This window comes from Zasmidium cellare (assembly GCF_010093935.1).
Source record: "Zasmidium cellare ATCC 36951 unplaced genomic scaffold M409scaffold_20, whole genome shotgun sequence".
Taxonomy (NCBI): domain Eukaryota; kingdom Fungi; phylum Ascomycota; class Dothideomycetes; order Mycosphaerellales; family Mycosphaerellaceae; genus Zasmidium; species Zasmidium cellare.
The window spans coordinates 586,714-606,318 of NW_022986964.1; the positions used below are offsets into that span (position 1 = coordinate 586,714).

The window sequence follows — 19,605 nt, forward strand, 5'->3', positions numbered from 1 at the left end:
TCGACGCATGCCAGCTACGTTCCGCCACCGCCAACCTATGTGCACTCGACTTCGACCCATGCTAGCTATATCCCACCTCCACCAACCTACGCGCACTCTTCGTCGACGCATGCCAGCTATCTTCCGCCTCCACCAAGCTACGCCCACTCTTCGAAGTCGACGCACGCTAGCTACGTCCCACCACCAAGCTACGCACACTCTTCGCCGTCAACGCACGCTAGCTATATCCCGCCTCCACCAACCTACGTGCACTCGTCCTCGACGCATCACACGTATGTCCCACCAACGTACCCGGTCTCAACTCCTTCGACGCACCAGACGTACGCTCCACCTCCAAAGACGTATGTTCCCCCGCCACCAGCCAAGAACACCACGACCCCATGCCCGTCGACTTTGAAGACCACGACCCACCCGCTGCCACCCAAGAACACCACGGTTCCAGCTCCTCCACCGGTCCTTCCTCCGATCGTCACTCACCCATACATGAACACGTCGACCACGAGCGTCCATATCACGACGAGCGTGACCCAGGAGACCACTGTCTACAAGACGAGGCCGACTAAGCCAGCGGTTTCCATTCCACCAAAGGAGCCGCTCCCACCTCCATCGTACCCCAAGCAGCCTGAGCAGCCCCAGTCACCATCGAAGCCAATCGAGCCCGAGACTCCCAAGCAGCCACAACAGCCAGAGACTCCAAAGTCGCCAGTGCAGCCCCAGCAGCCAAACAAGCCTGAGACCCCCAACTCGCCTGTCCAGCCTCCAGCTCAGCCACCAGTCAAGAGCGCTTCGACCACGGCTCCAGCTCCAAGCGGTCCTTCGGTTGAGATGTCCAACGATGGCGAAACGAACCTTCCAGCATCGACCTTTGCGCTGGTTCTCATGATCGCGGCTGCTATCTACTTGTCGTAGATGCCAGGCTCAGCGAGGCGTTGAGGCGTTCAAGTGGAATACATCCACCCATTTCATATGTGAGTCTCGAATTCCTCGCACTGAAATAAGGGGCCTGATAAAAAGCTGATTTTGACGTTCAAATCGAAGGTACAGGGACTTTCAGAGTCAAAACATTCCGTTCTCTGAACGAAGGATATCATGGACATTCCACACGTGCTTTGTGAATGCAACATGAGGCAACACTCCTTGGGGATTTTGGCGAAGAGGAGGAGCTGTTCCTTCTGGAAAGAGAAGTAACGTATCTAGTTGATAGGAAGAGAGAAAAGTGTTGTCGTTCCTTACATTTGTGCACACTCTGAACAATCTGTGCGACTCCGTATCAGGAAATGGTTGTTCCTGCTTCAGGCTCGCCAGGCAAGTGCGATGTCGTTCGAGCTTCCTTGGTCTCTTCTTTATCCCTGGCATTTACCATGTTCAAAATCAGAACTCCTTCCTAAGTTTACACCTCTGTTCGCTGACCTCTCTGTTCTCGCTCTGCACATCGCACAGCATGCATGGTATTTTCGTCGTCTTGGCACATGCAAGGACCTCTCACTTCAACTTTACATTGCCACCCTTGACCCAACCTTTCAAACACCATCAAGATATCTCCTCGCAAGTTCTAAATTCGCAAATAGCAGGGAAGACGACGATAGAGTCCAGATATTTCAAGCGACCGCGCCGAGACTTGACCATATGTGAGAACCCACAAAGTGTGCTGGCATTATTCCTTGGCTGCTAATATATCCTCAGCTCAAAGTGGATCTCGCCGGGTCTTGGAGCCTCTCAAGGGGCACGACATGAAAGCTGAAGATCCTTGGCATGCTACTGTTGGGGGGTTGTTATCGTGGACCCTCGCTCTCGAATATGCTGCTTCAGAGTTTGTCGACTTCATCTTCGTTTTCGATGTCAGCGGGATAGGGCCATGAGTGCAAAGATGCGCTTGCGATGTCTTGTTGCACTGAGTCTGTGCATGTACCTTGGAGCTGTTGGGGCCTTGAATGGGACGGTTGAATATTTGAATGTTTCGACTCCCTCGGAGCCGTCTGCATTTGGGGCCACCCACGGCATTGGAGATTATGTCGCCGCCGGTATTGGCATCGAGAGTACCACTACCACTTCCTCACGAATCATCAATGCTACAGCGAGATCATCACCACACACTCAAGCATTGAGCACTGGCCTGTCCGGCTCAAACGACGCTTCTGTCGTCCAGCACCGCAATGCAACCTCCACCCAGGCCATTTTGGGTCTAAGCCAATGTTGGGACCAGTGGTCAACATACTGGGACAAGCTGCCCTCATTTTCCACACATCTAGAGACTGCCTGCGTCTCTACGTCCGAGGTCATGACCTATGCGTCCACGATTTTCTACACAATGACCCGAGCTGATGTGACACCGTACACAAGCCTCACCACCTGGACAGGCACGGCAACCATCGATAACAATGGCTTTGCGGTCAGCACCTACTACAAGATCGAAACGTGGACGATCAAGAATACCCGCTCCGCAAAAGGCACTACATACACAAGTGCTGCGTCCGTGCTATACACTTATGTCGAAACGTGCGATCGAGCATACTCGACTACTGCATCAGCACGCCAACCAAATTGTACGTTACCAAGCACAAGTCTGCCACAATGTCAGACTTCTTGGGACTCGTGGTTGAGTACTCAGCTAAGCCCAATCGAGGGTACCAAGACTTCGAATGTATCCGCTGGCCCAGCGCCCTCTTGCACACAGGCATCTATTGCTGAAAAGACGTGTGTGTCGCTTAAAGATGCGTTCGTCTCCAGCAGCTTGGACTTGTCGTACTTCAGCAAGATACTGCCTTCCAACATAACGCCAGACGGAAGGCCCGAACATCACGTGCACTGGTCAGGAGGCTACTATTCGTGGCGCGCTGGGGACTGGAATTGGCCACCAAGCACAGCATTCTTCGCTCCAAGCTGCACGCTGTGAGTACTCACCAACATGGGAAATTGTGGTATCGTAATGACTTTGTGACTTTAGAGGTTGCGGGAGATGCTCCATCAAAGGAGGTACGGTCGATCTGCTCTATTGGCCGCCAGCAACAACGAAGACGATTGGAGCGAACGACAGTGCTCCTACTACGACGAATGACAACTTCGTTATCACGACGTTGGGCACAACCCTAACCAGTCCTACACTTTACATCTCATACCGCAGCCTTTACGCAGAAGACGCATGCGGCAAAAAGATCGGCACCACCATCTACGACACCATCCTGGCAATCCCGGCAGAAAGTACGCTTCAGAGCATCTGGGGATCCGTCGGTAGTGTCGACGAGTACCAAACAACGGATGTCTACACATCGACGGCTTCGTTCAACGTATCCGACCTATATCAAGATCCTGTACCCATGAGCATCTATTCAAGCCAACCTTGGTGTGCCAAATGGGCGTACTTCTATCTCTGGAACAACTTCACCAGTACGTCGTGGCATTGTCCTCATACGGAGGCGTACAAGCCGATCATCAAAGTGCCGGAAGATGTTCTGAAGAAGGTTGATCCGCTCTGGGCTGATTGTGTCGAGGCGTATGGGGGCGTTTATGATCCACCGTTGGCTTTGAGACCTGCTTCGACTGCTGCGGGTGTTACTGTGCCGAATCAGCCTGATTCGATGACGACTCCGGCTGCTCAGGCTTCGACGCCGCTGCCGATGGTTGCGCCATCTACTACTGCGGTGCGAGCAGAATCTCCTAACCCGAAAGAGCCTTCAGTGCCAGCTCAACCTCAGCCTACTGCCGATGACTCCCCAAGCGAATCGCCGGCTGAGAGCCAGGACGAGGAACACGACAGCACGCCACAAGAGCAAATACCAGGTACTCAGCCCACAAGCCTTGACGACAGTGTATTGCAAGAGGCTATCGAATCAGCTGTGGCAGCAGTGCAAGCAGAGCAGCCTCAAGAAACTCCACCAAGTCCTACAGTCGCAACGACCTCCCCAGAAGTGCTTACAATTGCCTCGCAAACCTTCACACATGTGCAAGCGGACGCACACGCAGTGGTCTTCGCTGACGCTGGGACGTCATTCTCAATCCAAGCGGGTGGAGATCCAGTCACGGTTGGCTCCAACCTCGTGTCTGCGATCAGGTCCAATGAGCTCGTCGTGGGGGCAGGCGATGCGGCGAGCACTTTGACGTTGGAACCAGCCGGGGGGACGTCCCAGCCCAGAGTCGAGGTGACGGTGGGCTCTGAGATCTTCAGCGTTGAGGTGGGAAGTGCAAATGTTTTCTTCAACGAGGAATCTACCTTCAGGTTGGAAGCTGGCGTGGCGACGCAGATTGGATCAAACGTCGTGAGTGCTGTCCCTGGGGGAGGGGCCATTGTTGTTGATGCTGCAGGCGGCCCGACTACCATTCCTTTGCCAATCATCGGAACCAGTAACATCGACAGTGATGCAGGCGTCAACGGTGCGGAATTCGAGATTAGCGGCGAATCGTACACGGCTATCAAAACTTCTGGCTCAGATGGCAAAGTCGTGGTCGCTCAAGGCAGCAGTGCCCTTACAATTGACGGAACAGCCACTTCCATCAATGGCCAGGCTCTCACAGTAGCTTCAGAAGGAGTCGTTGTGAATGGTGTCACGCATTCGTGGACCAGTGCTGGAATTGTATCTAGCCCTGATGTGTCTTCTTCTAGGAGCTCTACAGCGGCTGCATCAAGGCAAACAACGAAACCCGTGGCCAGTGGTGATCAAACTGCGATTCCTGAAGGGACAAGTCCACCAGGGCCGACGTCGACGTCAGGAGCGACAGACCACCAGCTGCGCCTGTTGTGATATTCTCGGCCATGTTGATGCTGGTAATATGGGATTTCGATATAGAGGGGAATTGAAATTGATTTGCCCACTTTCACGTGCTTGAGACGTTCCTTCCCTGTTTGGACGAAACGTTTGTTGAAGGCTAAACTTTATTTTGACGACTGCGATCGCAGAAGCCGACGATGCAGGACGTCATTTGATTGCAAGTAGATGGCTGACGATCGAGAAGATTAATGGTTATAGCAAAGACTGTATGTGACGTGTCTTGCTTTTTCGAGGATCCGAGGCACTGGGAGTAGGGTGAGGAAAAGAGTCTCAACATACGCTCGCAACCCAGCGGGACAAGCAGGCTGGCCTTAGAAGAGAACGACAGCCAAACGTGTTCATCACATGGAAATCGATCCATCGTTCTAGACAGTATCGCCTTCGGCCAATAACAAAAAAGAAGGAGTAATACTACCCACTACAGCAGCCTATTCGGGGCCACATCGCCAAGTACCGACGGCACTACGCAACCAGGAACACGCAACGCCAGCCAAACACTCTCCCCAGCACAAGCACAAGCATTCCGTCCGTAACACGGTCCCTGCATTTGCGTCTGTGAGACAAACATAGTGCGTGGCCGCTGTCGTACCGCAGGCGTGTCGTACGACGGGTTGGGCTGAGGAAGTTTTCGGGAAGTGAAAAATTTCCCTTGTTTCTCGCCTTCTCGCCCATGCCGTCCCAACCGCGTAGCGATTAGCGAGAGCGACGGTGCGGTTCCTGCATGGCGAGGCGTTTTCCTAGGGGCGCGTGTGGCGGTTTGGGGATCGGCTGGGACTCGGCGGGATGTCGCTGTATCTATTTGGTGTAGATGGGTGAGGTGGTACAAAGGTGGGATGGAGGACAAAGAAGTGCAGAGAGAGGAGAGGGAGGAGAGCGGGAACGACGAAACAAGGCATTCCGGGAGGCGGGAGTCGGATGATTGGCCGGCTAGGAGCGTGAGAAGCTGCTGCTGCCCCACCAAACATCCGCGAAGTCAGTTTCTTGCTGGTGACATAGTGCTGCACTCCTCGACCCTCTTCCACCTTCCCTCGCCCACACTGCCTCTCCTTGCCCGCGCGACTACCAGCAGAGACAGCCTCGCCGTGCCGTCAATCCACACTAGCCGTCGCCTGGCGATTCGGGCCAGCGCCGCGTCCGGGAGAGCGTGAAAACCGCGAGAGAAGATTTGCTAAGCATTGCTCCAAGCAGTAGCCACAATACAGTCATACATACAACCGCCTGTTCTGTCCTGTCCCTCCGAACCCGAGGCTCGCTGCTCACCACCACCCGTCCGTCCGCGAAATCTTCCGCCGACATCATCGCATACTCGCATACCATCAAACCTGGGAAGCCTGCACATGTGAAAGGCACGTCCGCTGAAACGCCCTACAGCTGCCACCACGCCCACCGCTATTGGGCTTCGCCGGTACCGGGATTCTTCCACCCCTCCAACCCACCCGCCGCACTCGATCGCTGCGCAACAACACATCGCGACCTGCTCAGAGCGGTTAGGGCGGAAACCTGCGGCTGCCATCTGCACCACAGCTCGACCCAGTACGTGGGCTGCTGCCACCCACTGATCCCCTCCAGCCCGTCACCGTCGAAATGGACAAGATCAAGCAGGCTTTTGTCCCGCGTCCCGACGCAAACACTTCGATGATGCCTAGCCAGGGTGCGCGTCAGGAGACCGCCGACAAGGACCTGCAGGGAATCGAGTCCGTCACGGGACTGGACCAGCGGAAACGTGATGACGACCTGAACCCGGAAGCCCAGAAAGAGTTGCAACAACTGCGCAGCACGCTGCAGAACAACATCCAGTCCTCTCGAATGCAGCATCATGCCTTCGAGCCGCTATCCCTCCCAGGCTCTCAGCCAACCTCAAGAGTGAGTGCACCGCTGATGGGCTGACTTTTTGTACTAGAGATCAGCTGCTGACAGGATTGGGTGAACAGGTTCCTTCGGGCTCAGCTACCCCCCATAGGAGACCTCATATGCACGCAGGTTCGACTGAGGCATCCCCCAAACCCTCCCCGCCCACCTCCGCCGTGCATTCACCGCCGTTGACCCCCGCCGCCACTCGTTCGCGAGATGGTGGCAAGCCGGCGCCCCCCACCAGCGCCCCGGCCGTGCGGCCACCCCAAGACATCATGACGCCCCAGCGGTCAGCATCACCTCAGCGGAATGACGCCGGTGGCCCCGTGTCCAGTCATCCCAAGCAACAACCATCGCATTCCATCGGACCAAGCGGTGACTCTCAGCCGCCTTCAAAAGATGCGAGCCCCAACGGAACCCCCGGAAGCACTGCTCCTTGCACTCCTCGACCTTTTACTCCCACCACCGACGCAAAAGCCCAAGGCAAGAGACAATCGCAGGCGAATGACATTGGCGATGCAAAGTTCAGATTCGGAAACCGAGATCCAGCAATCGGCTACGCAAACTCGGGTACAGGTCCATCGCTTCCACCTTCGGTTCCCACGACGCTCCCACGGTCCACATCCGGTAACGTGCAGACACTCCAGAAAGTGGAGCAAGACAAGCGATCGAGCTTCTTCGGAGGCAGGAAGGGCGATGATGACAGCTCGTCGACGATCAACGAGAAGGGCCACCATCATTCGAGCTCGAAGTCGAACTTGAAGCGCTTCTTCAAGTTTGGAGGAGATCATAAGCATAAGGATAAAGACAAGGAGTCGAAATCGAATGGAAAGTCAGATGGCACCAGGACGCCAACCCACACTACTTCTGCTGGCGAGCAGCCCAGTGTGCCATTCGCCGATGATCATGGATTACAGTCCAAGTACGGCAAATTCGGCAAGATGCTTGGTTCTGGAGCTGGTGGATCGGTCAGATTGATGAAGCGCAGCGCGGATGGTACAGTCTTCGCGGTGAAGCAGTTTAGGGACCGACACGCATACGAGAGTGAGCGCGAATACAACAAAAAGGTCACGGCAGAGTTTTGCATAGGATCGACACTGCACCATGGCAACATCATCGAAACGATCGACATAATACACGAAAAGGGCAAGTGGTACGAAGTCATGGAATACGCACCCTACGACTTGTTTGCGACCGTCATGACCGGCAAGATGGGGCGTGACGAGATTACCTGCTCTACATTGCAGATCCTGAGTGGTGTGCTGTATCTCCACAGCATGGGACTGGCACATCGGGATTTGAAGCTGGATAACGTGGTCATCAACGAGCACGGCATCATGAAGCTGATCGATTTCGGAAGCGCGGTCGTGTTTAGGTATCCCTTCGAGAACGAGATCGTTCTGGCGACTGGTGAGTGAAGCTCACATGTCTCGTGCAACGTGCGCTAACCTCAAGCAGGTGTCGTCGGATCGGACCCATATCTTGCCCCCGAAGTTTATGATCATGCTAGGTACGACCCGCGCATGGCCGACATCTGGTCGATAGCTATAATATTCTGTTGCATGACGTTGCGACGTTTTCCATGGAAGGCCCCTCGGATCTCGGATAACTCATATCGGCTATTCGTCTCACCACCAGATCCTGACCAGGACAAGCTGCTCGAATCCCACCGAAGATCACTAAACCCCAAGCCTCAGCCATCTACCGCACCTGCGTCGAGGAATCCAAGTGGCGATGACTCGCACAACGATTCGTCGACTGAGCACAAGCATCATCACCACCATCACCATCACCACAAGAAGGAGGAAGGTGGCGGCAGTGAACCTGTGAGTAGGCAAACGACAGCCAGTAATCCTGACTCGCAACCTACAATTAAGGGACCGATTCGTCTGCTACGCCTTCTTCCTCGTGAGACTCGTCACATCATAGGCCGAATGCTGGAGCTGGATCCCAAGAAGCGTGCGGATATGGATGAAATTCTAGCGGACCCTTGGGTGCAGAACTCCCTCGTCTGTAGGCAAGAAGAGAATGGAGTGATCATCAAGGCGCCGAACCACACGCATACCCTTCAGCCGAGCAACGCGGGCGGAAACTAGGAGAGTCTGACTGAAACGAAAGACGACGCTGAAGAGGATGTCAAGGAGGATAGCGCTTCGCTGTGGAGGAAGGTGGGGTTGGCTGCCCAAAGCTTGTTCGGCGAGAGACGTCCCAAGTCTGTGCATGCCGGGCAGGCGAGGGCTGATGGCAAGCGCAAGACGGGGCTATCGTGGAGCTCGACCTGCACATTGTCGTGATGCCGGGAGATGAACGAAGACAGGGCAAGACCGGTGGATGCTTTACTCCGTCGTCCCGTCGACATACATACCGACCAGAAGACTGGCCAAGGAGTGGACTCGTACATAAGACCAAGGGGCGGAGTTTGGACGGATCGTTCATTGCAAGGCGTCGGGGCGTTCATTGATGATGATTGTTGGAAGAGATGAGCAAAAAAGAGGATGGGCGAGTTGGTTTTGGGCTCTTTGGAAATTCAGATTCAAAACTTAATCAGGAAAGAGAAAAAGAAACGACCAGACTGACGAACTACCAAGCTGCAAGAAAAGAGATATTGCATGCGGCGAGGAAATTTAGGATGAATGATGGCGTTCGTTTTTGTTGTAGTGCTGCTGCCTTCTTATAAGTAATTTAACCCTTTCTTTGGGGATTTTTTTGTGAAAATGGAGATGAAAATGAATGCTATCAACAGCAAGATGGGAAGATGGAAAGGAGGAAAGGAGGGAAGGGATGATGTTCGCTACTCTTACAGAATAAAATGATTGAATGAATGAATGGAAAGAATGAGAATTTGTATGAAAGTTCCTCTCTTTGAATGAATCCAGGAGTACAAGCTCGATTTGACGGATGTAGATGCTCGACGAGGATGGAAGTTGACCTGAAATACTAGTAGGAGACGTGCATGTGCAGGAGGGAGGAGTTGATGATGATGACCGGATTTAAGAGGTTCATTTCGCCAAGGAGATGATGTACCCTCGGTGATCTGCTCAAAGCGGAACGTCTATCCCTATTACTCCCAAACCCTCTGAGCAGCCTGGAGTACAATCAGCAGCGTAGTCGACGATGAAAAGGTAGAGAGACAGAGCTCGATACGTTCCACTTTTGACCGTACCGAGTCGGGTATACATGCTGTTTGCTTTCTTGCCTCTTGGGGGGATGTGTACGCTTTGAGGAGGGTTGGAGGGCAGCGAAGAGCCGGGGAGTTGCTGGTGGGTGGTGCCAGGTGAGGTCTGGATGAGTTGGTGGGTTGTGGGTTGTGAGAGGATATGGAGACGGAGATGGATGCCTTCTTTGCAGGCTAGGGTCAGTCAACATCTAATTGCCCATGGATGATAGCGAAGTCGATCTGGATGACATGCTCATTCACGTCGCACATGGCGATGGCGATGGCGTAAGGGCAGGGTCAGTACGGTTTTGTAGCTCTTCTCGGGCAATGCCAATGGCCATTGTATCGAGTCCCGGACTCGAGATGCATTGTCAGCGTGGTTCGCTTGGAGAGATCGCAGGAGGTGTTCGGTAAAGCGGCCTCGTCGAAGGAACGGACCTGAGGTGCGGTGACGAGGCCTGGGCATGTTTCTTCGGGTATCGCTTCGGTTTCCTTGAAGAGAGAGCTGAGTATAGCGGCTCTTCGTGGACAGAGTGATTTCTCCGTCTTTCGCGATCTGGTCTTGCTAGATCAAGTGTTGGACTTGCATCTATATTCCTTTTCGGCTGAAGATCACATCGCTCGACCTCGGAAAATTCATGATAAAGGGAAAGATGTTCATACATCGAGATGATCTCGTGACACGCTTACCTACATGCTGCAGGATACGTATCATGTACCTCTCAGGAAGGCATGAAACCCGCGTGTTTCATGTCGAGCGACGGCGGCGAGGCTAAATTGTCTGTCTGACCGCACGTGCGCGACGCTCGTGCTAGTTTGACTTGATGATGTCGATAGCTCTTGTAGCTCTTGCACGGCTTCTGCTGGTGATGTTCTCTGTAGCGGCTGGCGTCGTGTCGAAGGATTATTGACGAAGAGAGTCGAAGAGCTGTCGTAGACGGGTACGGGGATGACGACGGCAGAAGATCAATGCCTGTGTTCTGGAAGCCGCCACTTTTTCTCCAATCCTCGGAACCACCTGGTGAGAGCGGCACATGTCGCGGAAGCAGACGCATTGTCGCCATGTGACGACGGGAGGAATTCTACAAGCCCATCACCATCAGCAGCGGCATCTTCTTGACGATAGAGGTCTATCTCGCTGGACGAGTAGAGCCAGTCGTGTTATCAACCCATCCATGCGGCGAAGCATCGAGCTGTGTTTTAGGCTTTGTACAGCAGAGCTGCATGCATGTACATGTACCCAAGTATCCTTCCTGTCCGTCTTCTTCCTCTGCGATTGAGAGGATGCTGATGATGTCGTGAGAGGCGATCCAGCGTTTCACCCATTGCGTTTCGTCGCCTTCTCACCCAGCGATTCGCCGTAACACACGCGTACCCTTTTTCTTTTCCCCCGGCCTTTCGTTGCCGCCGCTGCTTTGCCAGGTCAACGCACGCTCTTGTTCGGCGGTTCATGTGGTTTGCTGCGAGAGGCCTGGATTGCGCCATGGTCCCCCATCCGCAATCCCCCAGCAACCAACAGCGAAACGCTGCAACGGCCAGAGCCTGATTGGCCACGATTACAGCCAGCCCAGTTACACCCACGCCTCGTCCCGACAGCTAGGCACAGTATGTACCCTTATTCGCAAGCACGTCTATCGCTGAGGCCATCCCTCTTGCTGCTCGAACTGGAGCTCTGCCACTCGCTGACGTACCACGAGTGTTTCTGTTATCCGATAAGCTAGCTATCCCATCAGCATCATCGTCACATGGGCTGACGAGCGAGTTTTGGGGCCCGCTGGCTTTGGTTTCGTTGGTTCTGTTTGGCTGGAGTCGAAGGAAGCTGGGCCTGGTCTTAAACGACGGTCGGCTCGAGTTCTGTTCGAGCAGTTTCCCTTCAAAAGCAGCGCGGCTGGCCTGAGTTATTGGACCGAGTTTGTTCCAAAGATCTTCTACTACTCGTTGTCGTGCTTTGGCTGGCTGGGCTGGTTCATCAACGGACGGGTAGACCTGCCGCTAAATCAGACATCGTTTTTTTCTCTACCCATCCGACCGCCCACTTCTTCAGCGGCGGCTCCGTCTGTGCTTCAGTCTTAAAAAGAACCCTTCTTTCTCTGCTTGCCAGTCATATAGGCACGTTGCCTCGCTAACTCCTAGCGAGAGGCCTCATCCTCCTCTACGCTGCTTTTTGATTATTCCTCTCCCCCACCGCTGGGCCTGGCCATATTGACTGGTCGTGTGCCTCTCACATATGCCGCTTTGCCGTGCCCTACACATAAGGGAATAAGGCTCGCCTCCCAGGAAAAAAAATGGGCCGCTTTCAACCCAAGGCTCATTTTCTCGACGTCCACCTCGCCAACGGAGGACATCACTCTACGACTTTGACCACGACCACCACTACTACGACCACGACTTCTGCGCCGATCTATTCGTCCTACTTTGCCGGCGCGATCAAACCCGAGATCACCCATTTGCGATTATCTCCACCCCGAGAGGAGTCCACGCGAGTGCAATTGCAGAAGCAGCGATTAAAAGAGCAACAACATGCGAAGCAGCTGGTGAGCACCACAATTCCTGGATACAAGACCTCGGCCGGTATGTACCATGCGCGTGTGTGGCGTATTTTTCTTGTCGATTCTTTCATTTTAAAAAAGTACTTGCTGGCGTTCCCGAGATAAGGCACAGCAGCAGCAGCAACGACGATAAAGGATTTGTGCCAAAGTGCAAGCACGCGGCGAATTTTTTTCTCTGAGAAATTCCTCCTATAATTTCTGCTTGTATATTTATTTTATGGTGCATGGCAGAAGCTAATCTAACATGTCTGCACTCACAGCTTTCTTCGCCTCGCTCCGAACCAACCTCCGCTTGCACGCATCACCACCGCCCTCGCCAATCTCGACGCCCAATTCTATGCGCGGATCTGCAGCATCCCTGCCACCACCATCACCACTCGCCGTCCCCATCATGGAATCCGAAGTTCCAGAAACCACCAACGATCCGCTCAGCGGCGTGCCCGAATTGAAATCGTATCTAGCGACCGAGGAGAGAGACCGCCTGGATGGTCTGAACTTGGTCGCGGATAGTGTCGCACAGCAGCGCAATGCAGCCAACCGAGCTTTGATCTTCCACCCGCTGAATATGGCTGTCTGGGTCGGGGTCGTAGGAATTGTGTGGAGGTACCTTCTGAGCAGAGGGTTCGACTACATTGCATGCGGGTTGGTCTCCGTCGCGATCGCCATGGCCACGCTGTTGGGCATGAGATATCTGACCGAGGCATACCTCGGCGTAGCGGAGAAGATCAACTGGGACTGGGCGGGTGATGTGGATGTGATAATCACAAAGTTCGGGAATGAGGTGATCGGGGCGTGCATAATCGAGTGGGTGTCTGGCGACAGCAGGAAAGGGAAGAAGAAGGCGTGGAGGGGGTACATAAAGGGCTGGACCGTGATTCTGCGGTATCGACACAAGGGCGTGGGCAAGGCATTGCTGGAGGATGCCGTGAAAGAGGCGAAGAAGAAGGGAGCGGAGAGTTTGGAGTTTGCGGACGATCATGCGAGTGAGTATATCAATGAAATCCGTGGGATGTAAGATGGAATGCTGACATTGATGGCCACACAGACTCGACACGGATCCTCCCGAAGATGTACAACGGAGCCATGGACCGCAACGAGCGCAAGAGCATCGAGATGCTGGCGGACCTGTGCGAGACGAGTCCCGTGCGAGGCAAGAGGTTAAAGTGATGAATTGATATTGTAGTAATTTCGTCACTCCCATCTACGACTGTCACGAGACACAAGAGCAACGTTTGAGCATATAGATACCATATGAGTTGGATATAAAGCCTAATTGGGATAGAGGGAGGACGGGAAATGCAGTGTCTATACCATCAAGGTTCTGGCCTTGGAACTCTTCTTCACTCTCAGAAAAGATACATGGACTGCTGACACACATTCCAACCGCCGAAAGAAGCAAATTGATTGACACGGCCCCAGCCGCTTCGGCCTCTTCAATCAATCTCACAGCCAGACCCCGCCTGATCTTCAGGTACCCGCATCAAAACCAGCCGCGGTTCCTCGGTCCCTCTCCGACCTCACTTCATTCCATTCGCTCTTATCACCACCAACCCATCCTGCAAACCCGTCCCGTCTGCCAACGCCCATACCGCCTGTCTGGATGCGGTGTCTGCCTGTCGAATAGGCCAGCGCGATCGCACGACGGCCCTGCAAGGATTGCATCTTGACTTTTCTACGTTCGAGGTTGGGCCTTTCAGCGTCGTCGACGTTGTTGATCTTGAACTCGATGGATGTGAGGATTGCAGCGAGCAAAGTAAAATAGATGTGCCTGGAGTGACATCCATTAGTCTCGCTGGGGTACTGCGCCAGTCAAGATACATTTTTTCTGAAGAACGTCGAGGATGCCTGTCGTCGATCGACAAGAGGCTGAAGGTTGTTGGACTTCTTGAACGCGGCAGGACGAGTTCGAACGCACATCACCCCGTTCTGGACGCCTCGAGACCTTTTGGCTGGCCATGTGCCCCTACACGCATGTATCGCTGTATCTTTTTCTCACGCCTACTGCGGGATGGCAGAGCGTGCAAGTCTAGATGGCTCATAGCAGTTCTCGATCCTACCCTCTCAGGTGGCTTACTTGCCTGAAGTGGCTTGAACGAGCTTGAGCGGCATAGGAAGGAGAGTAGTCATGGGGATTTGAATGAAGCTTGATGGTGAAGCTTAAAGGTAGGTGTATATCATTGCCGTTCTTCTACTCGTTTTGCTTTCACTCAGCAGAGCTGCTCATTCCTCCACCATTCGCTGGATCGAACACCCTCGCTAAACATGGCTCGCTCCACTTTCGCAGCCTTACTGGCAACCTACCTCACAACAACCCTCGCCACCCCAAACCCAGTGGAAGTCGAACGCGAAGCCATAACCCCCGCGGCCCTCCTCCCCCGCGCAACATCCACAAGCATAACAAACCAAAACCAGCTCCTCGCCGCCTTCTCCTCCTTCTCCGCCGACATCCAATCCCTCTCCGCCGCCATCTCCGTCGGCGAAGCGATCTTCACCAACATTGTCCCCGCCCCAGGCCCGACCGCAATTCCCCAGCTCCTCAAAGAACTCCAGACCGTCAATAACGCCAACCCCGGCGACATCTTCAAATCCGGCGCCGAGATCCTCCTGAATGGCTTCTCTGGCGGCGACTATGCGAACATCGCGGCGGGATACTTGCTCGAGAGTTCCACGTTTAATATCAACCTCATCCCTCCGAAGACTGTCATCTACCCCAAGGCGGATCCAGCAGATGCTCCGTACGATATCTCTGAGGCGACGTTGCGATCGGCAATATACATTCCTCCGACCTTCACGTACGGCAAAATCCAGCCGGTGATTTTCGTTCCTGGGACTGGCGTTCGTGCGGGTCAGACCTGGGCGCCGACGTATGGGAAGTTGTTCAAGCAGAACAAGATTGCGGATGCGGTGTATTTGAATTTGCCGAGTGAGAATCTGGATGATATCCAGGCGTCGGCTGAGTATATCGCTTATGCGGTGAATTATATCTCGAGTATTAGTGGGCGGAATGTAAGTCTACCATACACTTACCTTGGGCATGCGGGAGTTATGGTCAACTGACGATATATCAAGGTCTCGACAATCTCTTGGTCCTCCGGCTCGGTCAGCGGTCAGTGGGCGCTGAAATACTGGCCCTCAATCCGAAAGCGCCTCTCCAACAAAATCTCCTTCTCGCCCGACTACCACGGCACCATCTTCGCCCAACTCCTCTGCCCAGGTTTCGTCACCCCTGGCTCGGACCCAGCCGTGTGCCAACAGAATTACAACTCAACATTTATCCGCACTCTGCGCAACAACGGCGGCGACTCCGCCTACGTCCCCACAACAAACATTTACACCATCTTCGACGAGATCGTCGAACCTCAACAAGACCCCAACGCATCCGGCGCTCTCCTCGACGCCCGCGGCGTCGGCGTCTCCAACACCGAAATCCAAAGCGTCTGCACCGCCTTCCTCCCCGGCGGCACGCTGTACAACTCCCACGAAGGAGTCATCTACAACGCCCTCGGCTACGCGTTGGTCATCGACGCCCTCACGAACGGCGGCCCAGGCCGTGTCTCGCGCGTCAACGCTACGTTCCAGTGCTCGCAGTTCGCCACGCCCGGTCTGAGCCTCGCAGATATCTTCGCGACGGAGGCTCTTATCCCTATCGCTGCTTTTCAGATTATTGCGTTTTTGCCTAAGTCGGCTACGGAGCCGCCGATTAAGGGGTATGCGCAGAAGGATATTCCGGCGTAGGGGAGCGTGTCCTGTTGATGATGGTTCATGAAAAGTCTTTGCTGTTAGCTGCTTTTTGTAGGAGAATGTCATCGATCTTTCGATCTTTCGCCTTTGTCGTTGTTGGCGATGTCTTCAGATGTAACTCATGATAAGTAAAAGGGCAAGTAAATGGGTAAGTGATAGAGCCAGTGAAAGGGCAAGTAAAGCCTAAGTAAAGGGGCAAGTAAAGCCTGAGTAAAGGGGCAAGTAAAGCCTAAGTAAAGCCCAAGTGAAACCTAATTAAAGGGTAAGTGAGGGAGTAAGTGAGGGAGTAAGTGAGGGAGTAAGCAAGAGAGTAAGTGAGGGAGTAAGCAAGAGAGTAAGCGAGGGAGTAAGTAAGGGAGTAAGTAATGGAGTAAATGAGGGAGTAAGTGAGGTAGCAAGTAAGAGAGTAAGTAAGGAGAAAGTAAGAGAGTAAGTCAAGGATAAGGAAGGGAGTAAGTGAAGAGTAGGGGAGGAGTACGTGAGGGAGTAAGTGATCAGCAACTAAGGAAGTAAATATGTCTGGGATCCCAAGTACACTAGTGATAGAAGTCGATTGGAAGATGCAAGACGGCATGTTCGGTAGGATTTATGTTGTGCAGTGGAGATGTCCAGAGCCTAACAAGGCTGTCTTGTCTCTGAGACAAGATTTCCTCGAATTGTTGTCCTTGGTTGTCTCGAGGACGAAATGGAAATGTGCCCTACAGCTTGCAATGCCGCTCTATGGCTGATCTCCAGTATAGACAATTCAAACAAGACCCCTTTCACCATCTTCTACTTGGGGTTGGCCGCTCGACGGCGATCAGGACTCGAGCCCCGTTTGTTTGTTAGTATGATTTTGACGATATCATATCATTATTCGAGATCTGGCTTCATTTAGGACACGATTGAACAAGTGATGAAGGGCGACGAGTCCAGGCTAGATATGGCAGGTGTGAAGCAGGGCTCCTGGCACATGTCAATGCATGTTTAAGGTTTGGCACTAAGCTTAGTGAAATACCCTGAGAAGGAAGGAGCGCAGGGTCTTTGTATCCAACATCAGCTTCTTTGGCTTCATTTCCTTTTCAACAGCAAAACCACACCGAACAGTAACCGACCTACCAATATGGAGTCCAACAGCAGCGCCTGCAAGCCCCTTTGTATGACTCACAATTCCATTGATTGTTTAATACTGACTTTGAACAGCAACATGTTCGACGACAAGACCTTCTCCAACCTCACCATCAAGTTCGGCGGCGACCAGCGGCTGTTCGTGCACAAGGGCATCCCCAGGTCCAACTCCGTCTACTTCCGCAAGATGCTCGACAGCTGCTTCCCCGAGGCGGCGCGGAAAGACATCCAGTTCTTCGAAGATGATCCTGAGGCTTTCCGTGGTTTCATCCCTGGTCAGACTCCGCTCGAACGGCGCCTACATCTAAACGGAGAGGCGATTCTATTCCTTCGAGTCCTAGGGATCAGATTAAGACCACATCAGCTACCTCCACCGAGCCTGCACTGTAACACACAAAGATGGCCTAGAGCAGAGTCTATGTTAGAGCTTGGGATCGAGGTACTCTGTCGATGACTATCTGCGCGAGGAACACCCAGACAGCGAGGGATGGGAGAGGAGTTGGGGTTATGAGAGTTATAGTGGGGTGTGATTGTTACCCGGTTATAGAATCTTGATGTAAATCGACGTTCTTGTACCGACACTCCAAAGCCCCGTGAAGTAGCTGCGCGGTTGGCAAAGCGTGCTGTGACCCTTCAGCATGGACGTATTTGGCCACTGTTGGAAGACCAGCACAGATCAAGTCACCATGCCGATAGGCCATGATGACAGGCAAAGTCCATCTTTCGCGCGCGGGTATCGAAGCGTAGCCTGGGAGCTTGCCAAGTTTATGCCGGATCTCGCCCACGAGTTTAGGCGTGAGAAAGCGTACTTCGAACGAGATGTCCGGGATTGGGTCAACAGCAAGCCGCAGCCAAAATCTCGAGTCCCAAAGAACCCAAGGCGTAGGGTCAGAGGGGACTTCTGCCCGTGGCATAGGTATTGGACTATTGGCTTTGGTCCTCATTGGGTGAGCACGGCAGAGAGTTAACCCCGTACCGAATTGCACCGAGCGTTTGATAACGTGCAGTTGAAAATTAACCTCGGCGATTTGCACTCTCGCTGGCACATCAGTCGAGTGTATTGTCCGCGAAGGCGTCGCTTCCGGGAAGACGAGGTCCAGGGCGTGGTCGAGATCTGGAAGCGCGATGTCGCTGCACGGGCTGACGAGGAGTAGCAATTTGCGTAGAAACATGGCTTTGACGTGATATGCCTCTTCTTGGGAAATGAACGGCAACTCCCATTTCGCATAATCGATGTCGACGACCGCCTTGCCTGTTCGGATGTGCAACTTGATAGGCGTCGCATGATATAAGCGCTCAACTTCTCGTTCCATCTGACCGTTGTCTTGTCGCAGCTTCGTTGCCATCGATGACAAGCTCTCCCGCTGTAATGCCGCCGGGAGTGCATCGCTCTTCATTAGATGTCGAATGGTATTCCGTTGTGTAAGTGTCTTGTCCTTATTCGTCTGGTCTTCGACCCATTGTACTCCTTTGGCCCGACATAAAAGGATCAAATCTTCTTTGGTGAATGGTAGCAATGGCCTGTGTAGGGACACACCGCCACGTTCAACGCGGCTTGCGGGCGCTTCGCACCACGGGGGGTTTGATCCTCTTGATGAAGACCTGTCTTCCGGAGAATTGTCTGCTGAGCGTTCTCCCCTCTTGAAAGCGTGATATCTTTCCCAGCCAGATGTATCAACCCCATAAATTCCCTCACACTCAGGAATCTGGGAATACTTCTTAATCCCCTGAAGCCCACTCCCCATATACCCAGACACAACCCTCGAAAGAATCGTCTCCGCCTGATCATCAGCATGATGCGCCACCAGTAATTTGCTAATCCGTGCGTCCCAGCACGCAGTCCCCAAAGCGCGATACCTCAGCTTTCTCGCCCGCGTCTCGAAATTCGTGGCCGTCTTCGGATCTTGTTGTCCCCACGTCAGTTTGAGAACTTTCGCTGAGATTCCAATCCTTTCGAGCTCGGTGGCGACTTTGCGAGCTTCCTCGTCGCTTCCCTTACGGACGCCGTGGTCGACGATGAATCCCCGAAATGCTCCTTGGAAAGTTGGGTGTAGAGTTTGGAGGTCGCTGCAGACGGCCGCAAGGGCCATGGAGTCCACGCCTCCGCTGATGGCGAGTCCTGTAGAGATTGTAAGCCGAGGCCGTTACGAAGAGTCATTCTGCTGTGCTTTTGATACCTATCCATGGTTCGCCTTTTGCCGTATTGCGCTTGAACTGCAGCAGAGTATCGAGCACACAATGATGTATGTTCTTGATGGCAGCTTCAACTGACGATGTTGTTTTTCTCAGCATGACCCACTCGCAACGAATGTTGTCATCTGTTCTGCCGTGCAATGGAAAAAGTGCATCCTCTCTGATGGATGTTGATCAGAACAGGAGTTGAAGCACGAGGTGAGGTGCAAAATCGACAGGATGAAAACTGCGCAGACGTACTGAG

At 53.5% G+C, this 19,605-nt stretch overlaps 5 protein-coding genes across 5 annotated transcripts; 4 read left to right on the forward strand and 1 right to left on the reverse strand.

The window, feature by feature from the left end:
* Positions 1–15: 15 nt before the first annotated feature.
* On the forward strand, positions 16–909 carry M409DRAFT_23833 (uncharacterized protein; the record flags this gene model as incomplete). The annotated part of the gene is made up of 1 exon (XM_033806960.1): positions 16–909. A coding segment is annotated over one exon (894 nt), but the record flags the coding sequence as incomplete, so codon positions are not given.
* A 958-nt stretch (positions 910–1,867) lies between these two features.
* On the forward strand, positions 1,868–4,736 carry M409DRAFT_55448 (uncharacterized protein; the record flags this gene model as incomplete). Its single annotated transcript, XM_033813007.1, has 2 exons — positions 1,868–2,889; positions 2,945–4,736. 2 exons carry the CDS (start codon positions 1,868–1,870, stop codon positions 4,734–4,736), a joined length of 2,814 nt encoding a protein of 937 aa, XP_033666995.1.
* Positions 4,737–12,056: 7,320 nt separating this feature from the next.
* M409DRAFT_66978 (uncharacterized protein) lies at positions 12,057–13,487 on the forward strand (the record flags this gene model as incomplete). The annotated part of the gene is made up of 3 exons (XM_033817195.1): positions 12,057–12,342; positions 12,581–13,303; positions 13,366–13,487. The coding sequence occupies 3 exons, from the start codon at positions 12,057–12,059 to the stop codon at positions 13,485–13,487; spliced, it is 1,131 nt and encodes a 376-aa protein (XP_033666996.1).
* A 1,095-nt stretch (positions 13,488–14,582) lies between these two features.
* M409DRAFT_55451 (uncharacterized protein) lies at positions 14,583–16,055 on the forward strand (the record flags this gene model as incomplete). The annotated part of the gene is made up of 2 exons (XM_033813008.1): positions 14,583–15,326; positions 15,390–16,055. The coding sequence occupies 2 exons, from the start codon at positions 14,583–14,585 to the stop codon at positions 16,053–16,055; spliced, it is 1,410 nt and encodes a 469-aa protein (XP_033666997.1).
* Positions 16,056–17,701: 1,646 nt separating this feature from the next.
* Positions 17,702–19,258, reverse strand: M409DRAFT_23837 (uncharacterized protein; the record flags this gene model as incomplete). Its single annotated transcript, XM_033806961.1, has 1 exon — positions 17,702–19,258. One exon carries the CDS (start codon positions 19,256–19,258, stop codon positions 17,702–17,704), a length of 1,557 nt encoding a protein of 518 aa, XP_033666998.1.
* Positions 19,259–19,605: the final 347 nt, after the last annotated feature.